General features: G+C 41.7%; 1 protein-coding gene across 2 annotated transcripts in view; it reads left to right on the top strand.

Moving 5' to 3' along the window:
* Positions 1–17,220, top strand: part of LRRK2 (leucine rich repeat kinase 2) — a 134,328-nt gene that overhangs the window by 23,399 nt on the left and 93,709 nt on the right. For both annotated transcript variants that reach the window (XM_034766882.1, XM_034766877.1), the window contains exons 6-9: positions 8,730–8,864; positions 10,372–10,503; positions 13,679–13,798; positions 14,792–14,916. In XM_034766882.1, coding sequence (XP_034622773.1) covers positions 8,730–8,864; positions 10,372–10,503; positions 13,679–13,798; positions 14,792–14,916 — 512 coding nt within the window. The remainder of the gene's footprint in view (positions 1–8,729; positions 8,865–10,371; positions 10,504–13,678; positions 13,799–14,791; positions 14,917–17,220) is intronic.

Genomic DNA, 17,220 nt, shown 5'->3' with positions numbered 1-17,220 from the left:
GTGTTTCAGAGATTTTTCTGAACCTCTGGTAACAGTGAAAGCAAATTTTGAAATCGATCAGGTACTAACCTAGTCCAATTAAAGGGTATCTGGGACCTAAGGGCAAATTGCAAAATTCTATCTGCAGGCCAGTAAATAATATGATTCCCTGCAGTGGTAATGAGATTAAAATGTATGTCTTGCAATGTGGTGGTTTTAACAGACACTTTTTCAAACTAATGATAGCTGTGTAAGTGTCCTGTCGGGGTAGTTCCTTGTCCCCTACCCTCCCAGCAAACGTAGTCATGAAGAGTAACAACTGCTCCTGGCTTCAGTTTACAGATACACTGAAGCTGTGGGGGTTCTAACGGCCAAAATGTCCATTGACTCCCTAACCCCATCCAAATGTCAGATGTAATCCCAGGAGCACTGACTAAAAATCGAATGGGCATACCAGGAGGTCTAATTTCCCAGATGTCTCGGTGAATTACCCAATCCCACATGCATCCTCCCCATGGACCCTGCAGGATTTGGTATGTGGGAGCCCACCCCAACCCCCCCCCCCCAACCAGTCCATATGCTTGGAAGGAGCTCTGAGAACGTCTGCACTTCCCTCCAGAAAGTCTGAGTATGTCTCCATAGCCACAGATCAGATGGTACTCCTGATGTGTCTGTAAGGGCAATGGGCCAAGCCTGATGCTCTAGATCATTCCGAATGGCCATTAGCTGGTCATTCAGGAAATCCTGAATTTCTGAACATGCTAGATCCCACTGCAATGCCTTCCCAGCCTCAGTGATATTCAATACCATTTCTGTCAGCAACTTCTGGGTCATTGAACTAAGGGCGGAAATAACCTGTAACTCACCAACTCCAGCCTGTACCTGGGTTAGTTGTGCCCCAGAAACAAGGCCAATGGCCTTCTCTAGTTGCCCCAATTTCTCATCATGTTTTGGTTCTTAAAAATATTCCAAACTGCTGCTGCACTATTGGCCCCATCCCAAAGGGATCTGGTCAAGTGTCTGTTCTTTCTAGAAGAAATAACCCAAGCCCTCTGTTGTGCTGATCTAATGGCAGCCCCCTGTGAGCAATTTGGGTATGTAGAGGTGATCTGGAAACTGGTTAAGGGCAATGAAAATTTAACAGTCCCTAGTGTAGTATTAAATCACAGTCCATTGATATCCTAATACATCTCTCTTTGGTGTAGTACTATACCACATCTGTTGGTTGAACACCTTTATGTACTTCCGGGAGGCATTGATATTAATGGCATAAGAAGGGGTGTATTGCAATAAGGTACAGGTCACATTATTAGTCACTGGACTAATTTCTATGCAGGTAAAATTTCCAGTGGGAAAACAAACTCTTTGGGTATTCGTTTAATTGTTCACTAATTGGGTGACCAAATAACAATAAGGGCCCCTCTCATTTAACACAGTGTAGATTCCAGGAACATTCGCTATAGAACCCATCAATTACAATTACAGATTCTTGGGGTTCACTGGTAATGATATCACATACTTTTATCTCCACTGATCCATTCTTTTCCATTCAATTGTTCGCTTATATGGGATATCCTGAACCTTAAAAATATTTTTTTTCAAACAATATTTAAATAAATCACTGAAGTGTGAAGGCCTTGGCTATTGGTTTTATCAAATATATGACATTGTCTGTATTTGGACGTGTTACAGGGGTAATAGTGTAATGGAGAAGATGGCAGGGGCAATGGCAACAAGGTGCCTTTGGTACTTATAATTTAAAATCCAATTAGGGAGGGCAATAAATGCTGAAGGTCTTATCCAAAACACAGGGCGCAGCCTGTAGAATAAACCCCAAAATCCAATCAATACCACATTCCCAAGAATGGGTCCCACAAGTTTCTTCCTGCCAGTGTATAATTCTTTGTTTCTTCACCAGGGTCAGTTCTTAATGTCTTTTGTAGTCAGGAATTCCTGGACTTTGTGGTTTCAATGAAGCGAGTGTTCCTTCTTTTTTCCTGAAACAGTGTGGTTTAGCATCATACAGGGGAGAGGTTACTAGCACATCACCCTGTAATGGTTTTGCTTCTTCTAGAAAAATCCGAAGGCACAGTAGGTCTGTCAGTGGACAAGGGAGAGGTTACTAGCACTTCACCTTGTCTTTTTTTTCTTTTTCCTGCTGTCCAGAAGACACAGCAGAGCTAGAAGGAGAAATAGGCTTATCATCAGTCGGAGAGTCCTCCCGAGGTGGAGGGGTCTTTTTACAGTGAGAAGCATGGGTCCAGGCAGGTAGTCCTTGGCACTTCACAGCGTTGTTGGTGGTTAACAGGACTTGGAAAGGGCCTTTTCAGTGTGGAGCCAAAGCAGTCTTTCATTGATGGACTTTACGTAGACTCAGTCTCCTTGTCTCAATGAATGGCAGGACTGCTAGGGTCTTTGGGGGTAGCACTTCTTTTATCTGTGAGAAAAGAAACCTAACACATTTCATTAATGCCTGGCAGTGTTTTGCAGATCTCATAGTTGTTTGGGCACATTCAGGCCCCCGCTTTTCTTGGTTGTCAGCCAAGTCTTAGCTGTAGCAGTGTCCTTGAATGGGGCCAGCGTCTTATCTTTGGACTGAGCTTGCTAGCTATTTTTTCCAATTAACTCGTTCTGTTCTTTTTCCTTCTCCCCTTTTTGGCTTCTTTTAACCTACAAAGGAAACTTCCACTCTTCACTCATACACCTTTTCCCAACAATGAACACATACACATTGCCATTATACAGTACATTAGTCTTATTATTCAATGTATGCCATATACACCTTCCAGTAAAATAACTTCTATACAGAGCTTTGGAGCAACAAACCAGGACAAGCACACCCACTTTTGAGGAGTCCACTCGGTACAACCTCTGGTGTCCAGTAGCTTTCCTCCCTCCCCACCCTCTGGCTAGAAATCTGAGGTAGGCAGAAGGATCCCATGGGCAATGTGGGGAGTGGGTTAACCTTCCATGTCCTTGCTTCCAAAGACTGTTGGTATGCAAATTTTAACCACAATTTTTCAATTAAAAATATCTGGCCAATGAAGTTTCTTTTTCTTACTTAAGCAAATGTATTAGACTTTAGTATTATCACATTTTCCTGATTTATCCAAACACTTTGTATTCCAAGTTGAATAAAACAAGTATCTGCTTTTTGATTTAACCCTTCTATTTAATTTTGAACTAGACTGTCTTATGAAAATATTAAACCCAACAATTCTGGCCACAAGACAAACACCACAAGACAGAACACAAAAATAATTCCTATTGTACCAGTAAATGCATGGTACATTGAATGCTGTTCAGCTGGCATCCATTTTCTCTGATGATCTGAAAGACAAAAGAACAGAGGTCTACCCCTTCTGGGTAGTCAGTCATTGCTTAAAATATTTCCTTTATATACACATACTCTTGTTGATTTTAGGCAAAACAGAAGAATTACCCTATATTTCCTTGTATTTGTTTCATAGGCAGCCCAGGTTTCAGTGGCTTCTATGTTATTAGTTAGAAAATTGCATTAATACAGATGCTTTCTGGCTTGCTTCCAGATCCAAAGCTATCCACAGCTTAAAGATTCTTACTTAAAAAAAAAAAAAAAAAAGGACACAATTAATTTTCCCAGACTTTTGATTTCCTTTTACTTCTAACTCCTGCTTTCAAACACACAGTGATCTGAAAGAGACAACACAACCTATATTGGTAGGAGTGCATTTCTTTTACCTCTGCTACAATATACACTGCACATGTTCTGGGGAAAATGCACATCCTCTCCACAATTCAATTTCCAGTTCTCAGACTTACTGCGGCTGAGAGTAGGCACACTTTCATACTCACACACGTACGTCCAGACTGGCCACGTATGTGTATAACGTTCAGAGAAGGTGCTGTGCAATCTCCAACTTGCTTCCTCTCTTGGGAGGGCAGTTCTTTTATACCCTGAAGTCTCCTGGGGCATCTTTTCAGTGATTCCAGTCCAGGCCGGCTGCCTGTGGCTTCTTCAGCGTCCCCAAACCAAGCCGGCTCCAGGGTTGCAAAGGCAGACTGTTGGATCTCACTGGACAGTTAAGCTTTTTCAAATGTAATCTCAGCACTGTAATTTGTATTGCCTTTGGTTTGACTATGTCTATATTTTTTTCACAGCCAGCTGGGGCCGAAAGCCGTTTTTCTTTGTACTTAGCCTGGTCTGCATTGATTCTTGACCTTGAACGCAGATTAACTTTCTCTTTATCTCTGGACCAAGCTGAATTTCAAATTAACCTGTTCCTTTCCTCAATAGACAAATTGCTCCCATTGTGTGTCAGAGGCTTTTTGGTAATTAAAAGCTCCTCTGAGATGTATGATCTTCTCTAGATTGAAGGTACCGTCTAGTGGGCATTGTTTAGATGAATTTTCACGCGGGTAATGATTCCAATTCTCTAAATACCTGCAGGTTTTAGGACCATAATGTACGTAAATGAAATCAGATGGGGTACCCTTAGGGGGTGAGAGGGAATACTTATACTGTCTCCCACCCATTTTCCAATCACACACACAGGGAGGATGCCCTGTCCACTCTAGCGGCACATAACCTAAGGATCTCTCCCTACAGGGTACTCACACAGGAGAGACTAACGAGGATGGCCACCACCCTCCTACACCTCCCTTCAGCAAAGAGCGTCGGCTAGTCTCAGAGAGACGGCGCCGCTTACTCTCGTTGCATCCAGTGAGATGATCAGACTGTCAGTGGCTCACACAGAGAAGAAAAGGAGGAGGGAAGATGGGTTCACACACTCCTAGACCCAGGTAGCTTCCTCGCCGGACGATGCCAGGCCGAGTTAGCCCACCGTGGTTCGGATCTCCTAAAAGATCCTCTAGTTACCGGGCTTGTGTTAGAGTAGTTCTAGTCACGAGCCAAAAGACTTCACAGAATACTCTGGGCGTCTTCCAGTAACTCTCAATTCACACTGGTGAACACACTCACTCACTCACACTCTCTCTCACACTCACTCTCTCTCTCTCCATCTCCAAATACCACGATGCATCTGTACCTTATGTCCGGATTCAATCACTATGAGGTGGTAACAACCCCTCTTGAGGTGGTAAAAACCCCTCAGCACCGGTGCATACCTATGCATCTCTCTTATGCATATGGGGGTGGCCAAACTAACAGTTCCCCAGAACCGCATACAACTACCTTATTGGGGGCGGCAAAACAATTCCCCAGAACCGCTCTGCATCTGATCTTGCTGCATCTGATCTTGCTGCTGAGCCCAACAGGGACAGACGGCCCCACGGACAGTCCTCCTCCGACACCCCAATAGAGATTTCAAAAGGTCTCCTACTTCTATTGTGGCGCCATGAGGTTCGAAGGGGAATGATCCAGGGCACCTGCTGGTGCCTCTGTGGGCGTTGCCATCCCGGACGAGCCCCCAAATTGTCAGAGAATAACAGAGTTCTCACTTTTTGTTTGGGTACAGCAAATCAGATACTTTATTTTCTCAAGCAATTGCGTAGAGGGAGAGAGCTAAACAGGTCTCTCAAGAGGTAAACAATTACAGCAAGCATTTATACCTTTTGTTACAGACAATAATGAGCAACAGCTGCATTTTGTTTATACATAGGTCATTCTGATATCTTGTTTTGCTCACTAATGTAGGCTCTTAGTCTACATTCCATATTATCTACACAAGGTCGCAACAACTTCTCACACAGTTCTTTCCCACTCGCCTCACACATTCCTCGCTTCTACAAATCTCGCGTTATTAGGGTTACAATTAGCCTGACTCTTGCTAACGAACTGTCATACATTGCATCCCCTTCCTGTCAGTTCTTTCTCTGCTTCCGCATTCTATATGGCTGATGTCAGGTTTGCAGTCCAGAATAATATCTTGCTGACTTCAGATCTGCCACAATCTTCTGTTTGACTTTTGTTACCAGTAACTCTATGATCTCATTTTGAATTGTTTTTCCAAGTGGTGTGTGTAAATTTCTTCGGTGGTGACTCTTCTTAGGTGCTCCTGGAGTACAGCATCAAACTTAACCATCAGCTCCACAATTTTAAGGAAGTTTCCATTGTTTGGCACATACAGCTGATCTGAAGTGCCACGCAGTGCTAGGTTTTGGGTAGCAAGCATTCTCACAATGGCAATGAGCCTTTTCAGAACATTTTGCCAGTAAAGAGACTCTGATGCAATCTTCTCTTGATGCTGATCATCTATGGTGGCCTTTAACCTTAGTCTCATCTCAAGCTCTTTCCACCTATGGAATGCTCTCTGGTGATTTGCTGCCTTCTCATGGCATGCCAGATTTCTAGCCAGATTTTTTCCAGTCGTTTGTTCCTGTAGAACCCAATGTAGCTGGAACATTAGACTGGAAGAGTTTGCAACAAAAACAGTATGCAGCATTCTGGGTTTTTGAGTACATAAGCCATGGCCTCTCCACTTTGTCACCATTGAGGGTTTCACACCAGAAATGTGTTGGATGGAAACTTCTATTTTCATTGCCTTTGGGGAACGTGAAGTTTTTCACTTGCTGTGGCCCATGCAGTACAAGGAAGTCCCTCAGGCTACTGCTCAAGTGGGTCCACAGCCCTGGATCATCTAAACTTAAGGAACTAAACTCAGCAGCAGCTGTTTCTTGCACCTCCACCACACTCTTCTCTGATCTACACTTTTCTTCAGGAATGTGCATGGTTATATCCATTTGAGATGGAGATATGGATGCTGCAGTAGCTGCCAGGTCACCTGCACTCTGACTAACTGGGAGATCAGGCATCTCCTCACCACTCTCATCCTCACTGGGGCCAGAAGGCTCACCGTGAACATTTGTGTCTCTGTATCTCAGGAGAGCTCCTTCCTGCTTAGATAGAAAAGCTTCCTTTGCTTGCTTGCTTTTTCTGAATGCTGCTGGAGCAGGGGCGGGAAGAGGCGGGGCTGGGGTGGAGCAGGGGCCGAGGAAGAGCCGGAGCAGGGGCTGGAACAGCATGCAGCTGTGCAGGGCACCAGGAAATTTGGTGCCCCAAGTTTCCTGGTGCCCTATGTAGCTGCATACTTTGCGTATGGGTAAGGACGGCCCTGCATAAGAGGCTCCTCCTCTTCTCTCTCCCTGCATCTCCTGCTGGTTTCTGTTATTCCCTCTCACCTTTTTTCCTGCCTGCCTATGTGTCTTGTGCCCTCCTTCCTCCAGCACAGAACTCCACTATCTCTGTGCATCTAGAGCAGAGAGAATAATATGCATCAGCAACTGACACAGTTTTCTACACTCTGGGTCCTAGTGCCCTCCTCCCTTCACCTCCCCTTCCCCCACTCCGGTCTGGCACCTGAGGCGGCCGCCCTGTCTGCTCAACACCTATAAACAAATCTTCACTCCTCCGCTTGTTCTGTCAGAACATATATAAAAATATCAGACAATTAGTATTCCTCTCTCCACCATTCATATGTCACTGTCTTCTAAGCTAATAGGGACAATGACTATATTTTCACATGTTCTTATACAAATCTAGCACAATGATATCTCAATTTTGATCGTGGTCTCTGGTGACAAGAAGTATAAATTTAAATTAATATTAATGTCATACATGTAGTTGTATTAATGTGAAGTATGTAATTATTTCAATTTTTTTCTTGGATTTGATTTCTTATTATAATTACTATTTTATTTGTTTGATAAAGGAGCAAAGAGTTTAAAAAAACTCCCACTGAATTTTGTTATCAATTCAACATGGAAAAAATAAGTGACTGATAGGATTTGGCCACATGAACAAATAGACTGAAATAGTGCAAACCACATACTCCATTTGTTTGATATGCTGCTGACAATTTTGTGTTAGAATTAATGTTTTCTTGCACTTTTACTCATATAAGTTGGATTATCCATTTATACAAATATAATGTCCTAAAACAGCAACCAACATTTTAATGCAATGTGCACTGGTAAGAAGCTCTAGTGTATAATTACTACACTATATTCCCAGATATGCTTAATACATGACATGTACAATGGCAAAGGCCTACAAAACTAGTAAAAGATATGATGTTATACCAGTGCTCATTCTAAAAAATAAATGGAATGTGTCATTATGTCCCCACAACTTTAGGGTTTGATCCTCTTTTTGTAAATACTTTTATTTTCTGTTAGAGCTCACAGCTATAAAACCATACTGTGACATTGATTTTTAAGCAGTCTTCATCACTAGTTTTAATAAAGTGTTCTGCTTAAAATTAAATTATATGAAATAACTCATAATTTTAATGTATGAAGGAAATTACCAGTCTTTACACTGCATCTCAACCATATGCTAAAAGAGAAACTGATTAAGTTTGTTAATCCATTTATGTCTACACTACCACTCATATCGGCAAAATTTATGTGTCTCAGGAGGGTGGGGTTTTATGCCGATAGGAGAGCTCTCTCTCCTGTTGCGGCTTCAAAACACACACACACACCCCCGTGGTGCTGCTGCAGCTGGACCTTAAGATCTCTTACTTATGTAAGCAACAGAGCAGTCAATTGATAGAAAACAGGTGTTACGGTTCCCATTTCCTTTGCTATTGTTTCATAAAGGTTCTAGACCAAAGGAAGACAATGCTGACAAGTCTTACATTATTGAAAGGATTTTGGTGTCTAGAGCACTTTACGTTGTGCAAAAAGAATAAAATCAATATCAGAAAACTTTGTAAAAAAAAAAAAAAAAAATTTTTAATTAATACCAAGCTCTATAAGTATATTATTTCCTTAAAACATACTACATCTCTGTTTGCTTTTCAATTTAGTTCCAGAAGAGCAGCTGACTGAATTTGTTGAAAGCAAAGATCACATGATCATACTGAATGTGTTAAAAGAGTTTCAAGAAAAAGAAGATGTTGTACTTCCGGCACTTTATTCTTTACATTCATTAGCTGGTCCATGTAAGTGCATTACTGTAGCATTTGGGGCTATCAGTCTTTTCAAATCACTCACACTCGGACATTCAGTTCTGAAATGCTCTCTGTAGTGCTTCATGAATTCCCAGAGTAGTTCAAAGGAAAGCCATAGGCATTGGTGCACTGGATGGCTTTTGGCATCTGAGGAGGTCCAGTTTAGGCGACTGAGCAAATCTGCTTTAGCAGAAGGCGGGAGACTAGAATGTGAGAGCAGCCTTGAATCCCTCTGTGCCCACCCAGTCCTGAACAGTTGTTGGCACCTCATAGGCTTAGAACTACTCAATTGTTCCATTATTTAAGATCCACTCTATTTTTGTTCTTCTTTGGGTGGAAGCTTTCAATAGTCTTTTGTATATTTGGGCTAGTCTTACAATTATTTGTGAAGTGTATAGAATACTGTTTGTTGAACACAAGTTTAGTTTGTCATAATTGAGAAATCAAAAAAGTAAGCACTTGAATATAAGGAGGTTTCTCAGCTGCTAAGATTGACATTAGTTAAACATTGTGGTTATTGAAACAAAATATGTGGCCTCCTTTTACTCTGAAGTAAGCTGCTTCAGAATTCTTAGCAGCTCAGTTGGACCCTCTCGCCTTGTGGAGTCCCAGAGCTTAGACTCCAGCCCAAGCGCGAATGTCTACATAGCTATTTTGCAGCCCTGCAGCCCAAGCCCAAGTCTGCTGATCCTGGCCAGCTGGGGGTGTTTAATTGCTAGTTAGACATATCCTGACTTTAATAGAGGCGGACCTGCTTTTTTGTCTCCATTTCTATTAGAAGATGATCTGCTCAGCTTCTTTCACTAATCATTAATAAGAATTTTTATTGTTGTTTGCTATATACTACCTCCACTTCAAACTAGGTATAGAAATATTTGTAATTAAAACCTGCACTTTGGCACATCATTCAAAAAGCCAGAAGCATACCTTAGCAGAACACTTCTAAGCATTCTCTATCTATTGAATGGGCAGAGCTAACAGCCAAAATAAGTGATGTTAACTTGCCCACAAAAAGGAGAGGAGATTAGAATTACAATAGTTAGAGCAGGGCATTACGGGTCAACATTTCTGGGTTGTATTCCAGGCCCTACCACTAAACTGATGTACTGTATATCCTTGAGCTAATCACTTAAATACTGTATACTTCTGTTTACTCATCTGTAAAATGTGAAAAGAAATATTTACCTACCTGTTTACAGATTAATTAATATTTGTAAAGCACCTGGAGGTATCATTTCTGTTAAATGGCTAAATATATAATGGAAGTAGATCAGTAACAATTCACACTCTAAGTGATTCTAAGTTGAAGTAAAACAGCATTTGTAAGTAGAGGTTTAGCTAATGTCTTTCATTGTGTGGAAATAAGTAGAAATAATAAAAATTGTCACAATGGCTAAAACCAAAGTATAGATCCAGTTTTTGAAATACATGTACATATTCAAGCCTTATAATTTAATTTTTCTTATTTAAGAAGCATAACAATGTTTTTTTACTTTAGCCAGCAATGTTGAAGTGCTCATGTCTGGAAATGTTAGATGTTACAATGTCATAGTGGAAACGATGAAAACATTCCCTAACAGTGAACCAATTCAGAAAGTGGGTTGCTGTTTGTTGCACAAGCTTACACTGGGTAAGTTCATGAAACTGTATTTTATACTGAAATTTTTTATTGTTTGTTTGCTTCTTTAACAGCTGACAGTGTTGCCACTACCACTTAACTTTTAGAGTAGAACTAGATTAATGTTTATATTTAGCCAGACAAATAAAGAATTTATTTGTATTGTGGTAGCTCCTGAGGCCCTGGTCATGTAGACATGATGCTGTATAAATACAGAACAAAAAGTCTCTTCCCTGAAAATCTTAGTCTAAGTACAAGCCAAGAGAGAGGGGAGAAATACAACAAACAGACAGGAGAACCACAAGGCAACAATGATACCTATGTGTGCATAGTATCAAAGCATTCTTTTTAGAGTTATTACAGTATGGAAGATATTTCCTTCTAGGATTTCATATTTTAGGTGCTGATGCTGAGTACCTGAGAAACAACTGATGGTACTATATTTTCTTGTAGAAATCGTCCTCTGGGATCTCATTTATCCTCCTTCTAGTGGTCCCAAAGATCCACATCACAGTAACACTCCCTCTGGCCAAGGAAAGTTGGACATGGTTGCTTCTGGATTGTAGAAATGCTTCAGTGTTGACTGGGGTTAATCAAGAGCAAAACAAGGTGCTCCTCCACCCTCCCAATGAACGTAGTGTTATGCTGGGGTAGGCAACATATAGCAGGGGTAGGCAACATATGGCACACGTGCCGAAGATGGCACGCAGGCTGATTTTCAGTGGCACTCACACTGCCTGGGTCCTGGCCACCGGTCCTGGGGGCTCAGCATTTTAATTTAATTTTAAGTGAAGCTTCTTAAACATTTTAAAAACCTTATTTACTTTACATACAACAATAGTTTAGTTATATATTATAGACTTATAGAAAGAGACCTTCTAAAAATGTTATAATATATTACTGGCACACAAAACCTTAAATTAGAGTGAATAAATGAAGACTCGGCACACCACTTCTGAAAGGATGCCGACCCCTGCTCTATAGTCTTTGCAGCCCCTGCGTGCCCGAGAAGTTTGGGTAAAAGTTTAGGACCTGGATTTGGATCTCCTGAATTGTACGGCTGCTTCTAGAGTGTCAGTCTGACCTGTTGATATTTTACTTTTGGTTATGCCTGGTGTAACTCACAGTCAAGTTAAATCTTGCGCTGTCTCATCCATAGTTTTTATGTTTAAATTAGAGAAATGGTGAAAGCTTGCAAATTCAATAGCTCATGTTCAACTGTGACAAGACAGGTTTCAGAGTTGTAGCCGTGTTAGTCTGTATCAGCAAAAACAACGAGGAGTACTTGTGGCACCGTAGAGACTAACAAATTTATTTGGGCATAAGCTTTCGTGGGCTAAAACCCGCTTCATCAGATGCATGGATTGGAAAACACAAGTAAGGCAACTTCCATCTTTTCATGTACTATGTATGTATATCTTCCTACTGTATTTTCCACTCCATACATCTGATAAAGTGTGTTGTAGCCCACGAAAGCTTATGCCCAAATAAATTTGTTAGTCTCTAAGGTGTGACAAGATAGAATCACCACTTTTGCAGATCTGAAGATGATCTGGTAATTTAAAGGCATTTACAGTACAAAATATGTTCATTATATGTGTCACATTCAGACCTTTCTCTTTTAGATGAGCCTCTAGAGAGAGGCTCTCAAATTGTTTTATACCTAAGCACCTGAATGCCTGTAAGCTACATAAAGAAAAGCAGCAAGAAACAGCTATTTAACGGAACAGGGCACCATTACATAACTACATATCCATTTACATTTCAGAATGATGCAGATGTGCTTAAATGCTTTTTTGAATTTGAGCCATAGAGCTCAATCCTGCAAGATGCTGATCCTGTTTATCTCCTATTGAAGGCAATAGAAATTTGAGGGTGCTCAACCCCTTGCAGGATCAACTCTATAGTGAGTTGGAGTAAGCAAGGTTAGCTTCCTATTGTGTGTCAGAAAAGCACCATCAGACCACAAGTGGTATGTTCTTCAGTTTTGCATTTCATCTGAAGGGCTAGAGAAAACTGTTGTTCCTTTTAAAACCTTGATTTTTTTCTGTCATATTGGTAGAGTGATTCAACTCTCTCTTAATTAAGAATTACTAAACAAAATTAAATATCAGATACAATAGATGTAACTAGCAGAATATATTTAATGAAGTGGGTACTCCTAAAATAAGATTTACATGTAGTATTTATTTTCCTTGGGGACGACAGGGAAATTTGGTTTTTATTTGTTTGTTCTTTGCAGTATTCCTTACATTGAACCTACGGCAGGAAATGCTGCACATACCATAGTAAATGTTTCTTTTTAGAGATGCTCATTATATATACAGCAAAGATTATTTATCTTTCCATTGTTTCAAAGTGTGTAAACTCTTCTTTTTATATAGTCAGAAGCTTGTGCTAAACCCTGATCTATTTTGTGTGGAGAGAGCTCTATTTCAGTATATAGGTCAAAACAGTTAAATAGTTTCCCTTATAAGTGTCAGTGCAGAAATCAAAGTTCAGGTCTATACTTTGGTTAGGGTATGTCTACACTGGAAACTTCAAAGCGCTCCTCCACGAGGGGATTAGCTCTGAGCACTGGGAGCATGGCTCCCAGCACTCGGAGCCCATCTACTCTAGCGCTTTAAAGCGCTCAGACTTGCTGTGCTCCGAGGGGTGATTTTTCACACCCCATGAGCCAGCAAGTTAGAGCGCTATAAAATGTAAGTGTAGACAAGCCCTTAATCATTTGAAGGCAGGAATAGCTTGGAAATAATGCAGTGGCTGCAAACTCTGCCTTTTGACAGAGGTGAGCACTTCATTTTGCTCTTCATTAACACCTTCTGTAGCTGCCTAAAGGAATGGTGTTCATAGGTGCTAGAGAGTCACATCGAGCAAGTCTCATCTGAAGGTAGATAAAATCCTCTTTGAAGGATTCAGTGGAATATAGAGGATCCTCATGGGTTCTTCCTACATGAATGAGGAGGAGAAACCAAAGAACCCAGTTTTCTGTTTTTCTTATTCTTGGCCAGTTATCCTCATTTCACAAAGCAATTTACTTACTATGTCAAACAAATTAACTGCCTCATCTGCTGTTTTTCTTCAGGCACAGTATGTGTGTCCTATGCATGTGGCTATAGCTATATTGTCTCTATATAGATATAGATCTAGCTAGATATATTCAGATAACATTTTAATCTACTTTTAGGAAATTTTTTCAACATCCTGGTATTAAATGAGGTACACGAAGTCATTGTGAAGGCTGTTATAAGATACTCTGCAAATGCAAAGTTACAGGCTGCAGCACTCAGTTGTTTAGCTCTCCTCAGTAAGTAAATTTCTTCCTAATTACCTAAATAAAATGATTAATAGACAAATGTTTGTTTCCACAGTTGGTGTGCTAGCGTAATTTCCTGTGGTTTCATAATTCTTCTGTATTTTGCCACTAGTAGATTTCAAACAGGAGTAGGGGTTAACAAGGCTAGGTATGCAACAGTGTTTTATCCTGCTCACCTGTTAGAGCTCATTGTTTTGTTGTAGCATGCCAGTATCTGTACCAGTTAACCGCGTCACCTACCCTCCGCTCAGTTGGTATAGTGTTTTGATGAGCACTAACATATCTATTCATAGGCTGCATACTGGATAATCCCTTCTTAGTTTAAAAACTATTGTGAGGGTAGTGAATATAGTAATTCTGAATCCAGGGTTGATGATTGGTTTGTGTATCTGCATACTAATACTGCTATGGCAGTTTACTTCTGTTTCCCAGCAGGGTGGTGTCTGTGTTCTAGAAATAACCTGATAGTTTTGAGCTTTGTTTGAAGCTGCATTAAGGCCACAATTTTCAAATGTGGGTGTCTGCTAGTTTGTTAGGGGTGGGATCCTGTAACCCCTTACAAGTGTGAATAATTGTCACACTGCAGTCAGTTGGGTTGCTCATGTGAATAAGGGTACGAAGGTGTAGCAGATAGCAGAACTGGGCCTACTTTGTGTAACCTTTAGTACCATGCTGGCAACCATTCATTTTTATAAGTACTGAAATTCACTGACAATTTAAAACCACGTTTTATTTTACTCTTTCCCAATTCTTCTCTTAGCCATTTCAGTGTACCCTTCTTTTCCTAATGACAGAAGAGTGCTGGAAGATCACGGTAACTCTGTGATGAATGGCAATGTAGAAGAGTCGTAGGGTCATGTTTTAACATCTGCAGTACTCATTATGTGAACATGAAAATAAATGTGTGCATGCATTTTAAAATTAGAAATTTGGCCTGAGACATAACTACATTTAATTTAACACCCTCTTGTCTGTATTTTCAAGCGGAAACAATATTTTTGAACCAAGACTTAGAGGAAAGAAAAGAAGAGGAAGAGGGAGAAAAATTATATTGGCTGGAAGCATGCTATAAAGCATTAAAATTGCACCGAAAAAACACAGATGTACAGGTGAGAATTTTGGGAGTGTGTGTGTGAGAAAATAAAAAAAATTAAATGCACAAGTGAAGGTGTTTAGCAAAGTAATTCTCTCAAATGTACTAAAATTATAGTCTGGAGAAATAAAGATTGGGTTTTGCTTAATTATTAATAATGGCTTCTCATGGTAGAAGTGCAGACATGCAGCCCCACTCTTTTTCACAGACAGGCTCTTACCACCTGTTAGAGGGTGCCATGATTTAGAGAAGCATAGAACTCAAGATTGTTAATAAATACCTTGTCACACAAAATAAATGAATAGATAAATAAAACCCCAGCAGGCTATAAAACAGCATGTTCATTCAGTTACAATATCTTCTGTTGTGTCTATCAGATTATACCTTTTGTAAGAGAGACCCACTTGTGAAGAATAATCTTCTCTCGGCAAGCGGAAACAAGTTAAATATTCCCCCAAATCAGTAGCTGAATCTTGACTAACAAACTATTTATTTATAGTAAAGGGAAGTTTGAATAAAGAGAAATGTATCCTATTTGTGATCATAATTATTAGCTGACATGATACTGAAAATGATTTATTCTAGCCTACACTGACTGGTCAGTCATGGCCACATAGTGTCAGCTAACTCAGTTCTTCACATTCACGAATACAATAACATTTTCTCAGATAGATAAGCTCTTGATGATTGGCCTGGAGTTAAGACTTAATGCTTCTTACTTCTTCTCCATTAGTTCATCTCCTCAATGAAGTGGTCTCTGTCACTTCTTCAGATCATGCATATGTAGTCAGTAAGGGTATAATTCACATGTGGTACAGAGGACCAAAGCAAGGCCTTGTAGGAGGCTGAAGTATGGGCCAGGATCTTACCCTGTAGCCTTCATACCACAATATAAGAGAACAGAAATATAAGTGTTTATAAATTTAACCCAAAAGCTACAAGTTTCTGGAAAAAAGAATGAGACATGTAGCTTGTAGGGTCAGTGTCTGTTCTTCTTCGAGTGATTGCTCATGTGCATTGCACAATAGGTGTGCATGCTCGCCACGTGCACCGGTGCCAGAAGTTTTTCCCTTAGCAATACCCATAGGGGAGTACCCCTAGCAACCCCTGGAGTGGTGCTGCCATGGCACGGTTCCCCCTCTCCCCGAGTTCCTTCTTGCCGCCAGTGAAGGTGCCTCGGAACTGCTCTGCTGTAGCTTTCCCTCTTGGACTTTGTTTAGTTCATAGTTTAGTTAGTACCTGTAGTTAAAAAAGAAAAAGTTTAGTTAGAATAGTTAAGTGCGCCTGGGTTGGGGCATGCCCCGCACCCTGGGCTTTAAGTCGTGCGACACTTGCAAACGGCCTATGCCCGTGAGTGATCCGCACGTGAACTGTTTATGCTGTCTGCGGGAAACCCACCTCAGCGATCGCTGCAGGATTTGCAGATCCTTCAAGCCTCAGACCAAGAAGGAGCGGGACATACGGCTTCGAGACATTTTGATAGTCGGCCCTGACACCGTTGCGCCGCTCCGAGTTGGCACCGAGCACCATGGCATCAGTGCACAGCGACCCATTGGTGCAATCCACCAGTCAGCACTGCTCCCTGTCCACAGGACATTCGAAAAAGGCAAAGAAGAGATCTTCTTCGCCACGACACCGGAGCAAGGCTGGGGGAGAGACTGGACCCGTGTTGGGCAGTTCTCAATCCCCTTTGGCCTCGCGGCCTCCGACTCAAGTCGAGTGGAGTAGCCCGGCCCACTCCGAGCTGACCTCCCTGGGTGCCAGTGCCCACATTCGGGTGCCCTCCACACCAGAGGCCCTGCAGGTGGCTTGAGATGTTCTCTCTACCAGTACTGGTTGCACCAATGCCAGCGGCTCCCTGGTCCATAGGTAAGCCACTGCTTGGACCCTCACAATCGCCATCTGGACGGTACCGCTCGTAGTCAAGGGAAGGTTCCTGACGACGTTGTCCACTCAGTGACCGTCACACACACAGCCTGCACCAGTCCCCGTCAAGTCTCACCAGGTTTGTCTGGCTGGGTGCCGAGCACCAGGGTTTCCAGGCACTGCTCTGTCTCGAGGGAACGTAGACCTTGCGATGAGAGCATGCGCTGCCAGGACCAGGTCAGGCGGCACCAGAGATCGTTGTCTCCGAGAAGCTATTGTAGGCCTTTGAGGTATGGACGTCAACGCTGATCCTGCTTGTCGTCACCACTCCTGCAGCCCCAGGCATAGATCACTGGCACCATGCAGCCGTGGATCTGCCCGCTCCTTCACGCCGAGGTCACGGTCTCGTGCTCAGCACCGTTCGTGACACCACCACTCATCCCCATCCCGGGAT

The sequence above is a fragment of the Trachemys scripta genome, chromosome 1 (genome assembly GCF_013100865.1).
Source record: "Trachemys scripta elegans isolate TJP31775 chromosome 1, CAS_Tse_1.0, whole genome shotgun sequence".
NCBI lineage: Eukaryota > Metazoa > Chordata > Testudines > Emydidae > Trachemys > Trachemys scripta.
This window is presented reverse-complemented; position numbering and strand designations above follow the sequence as displayed.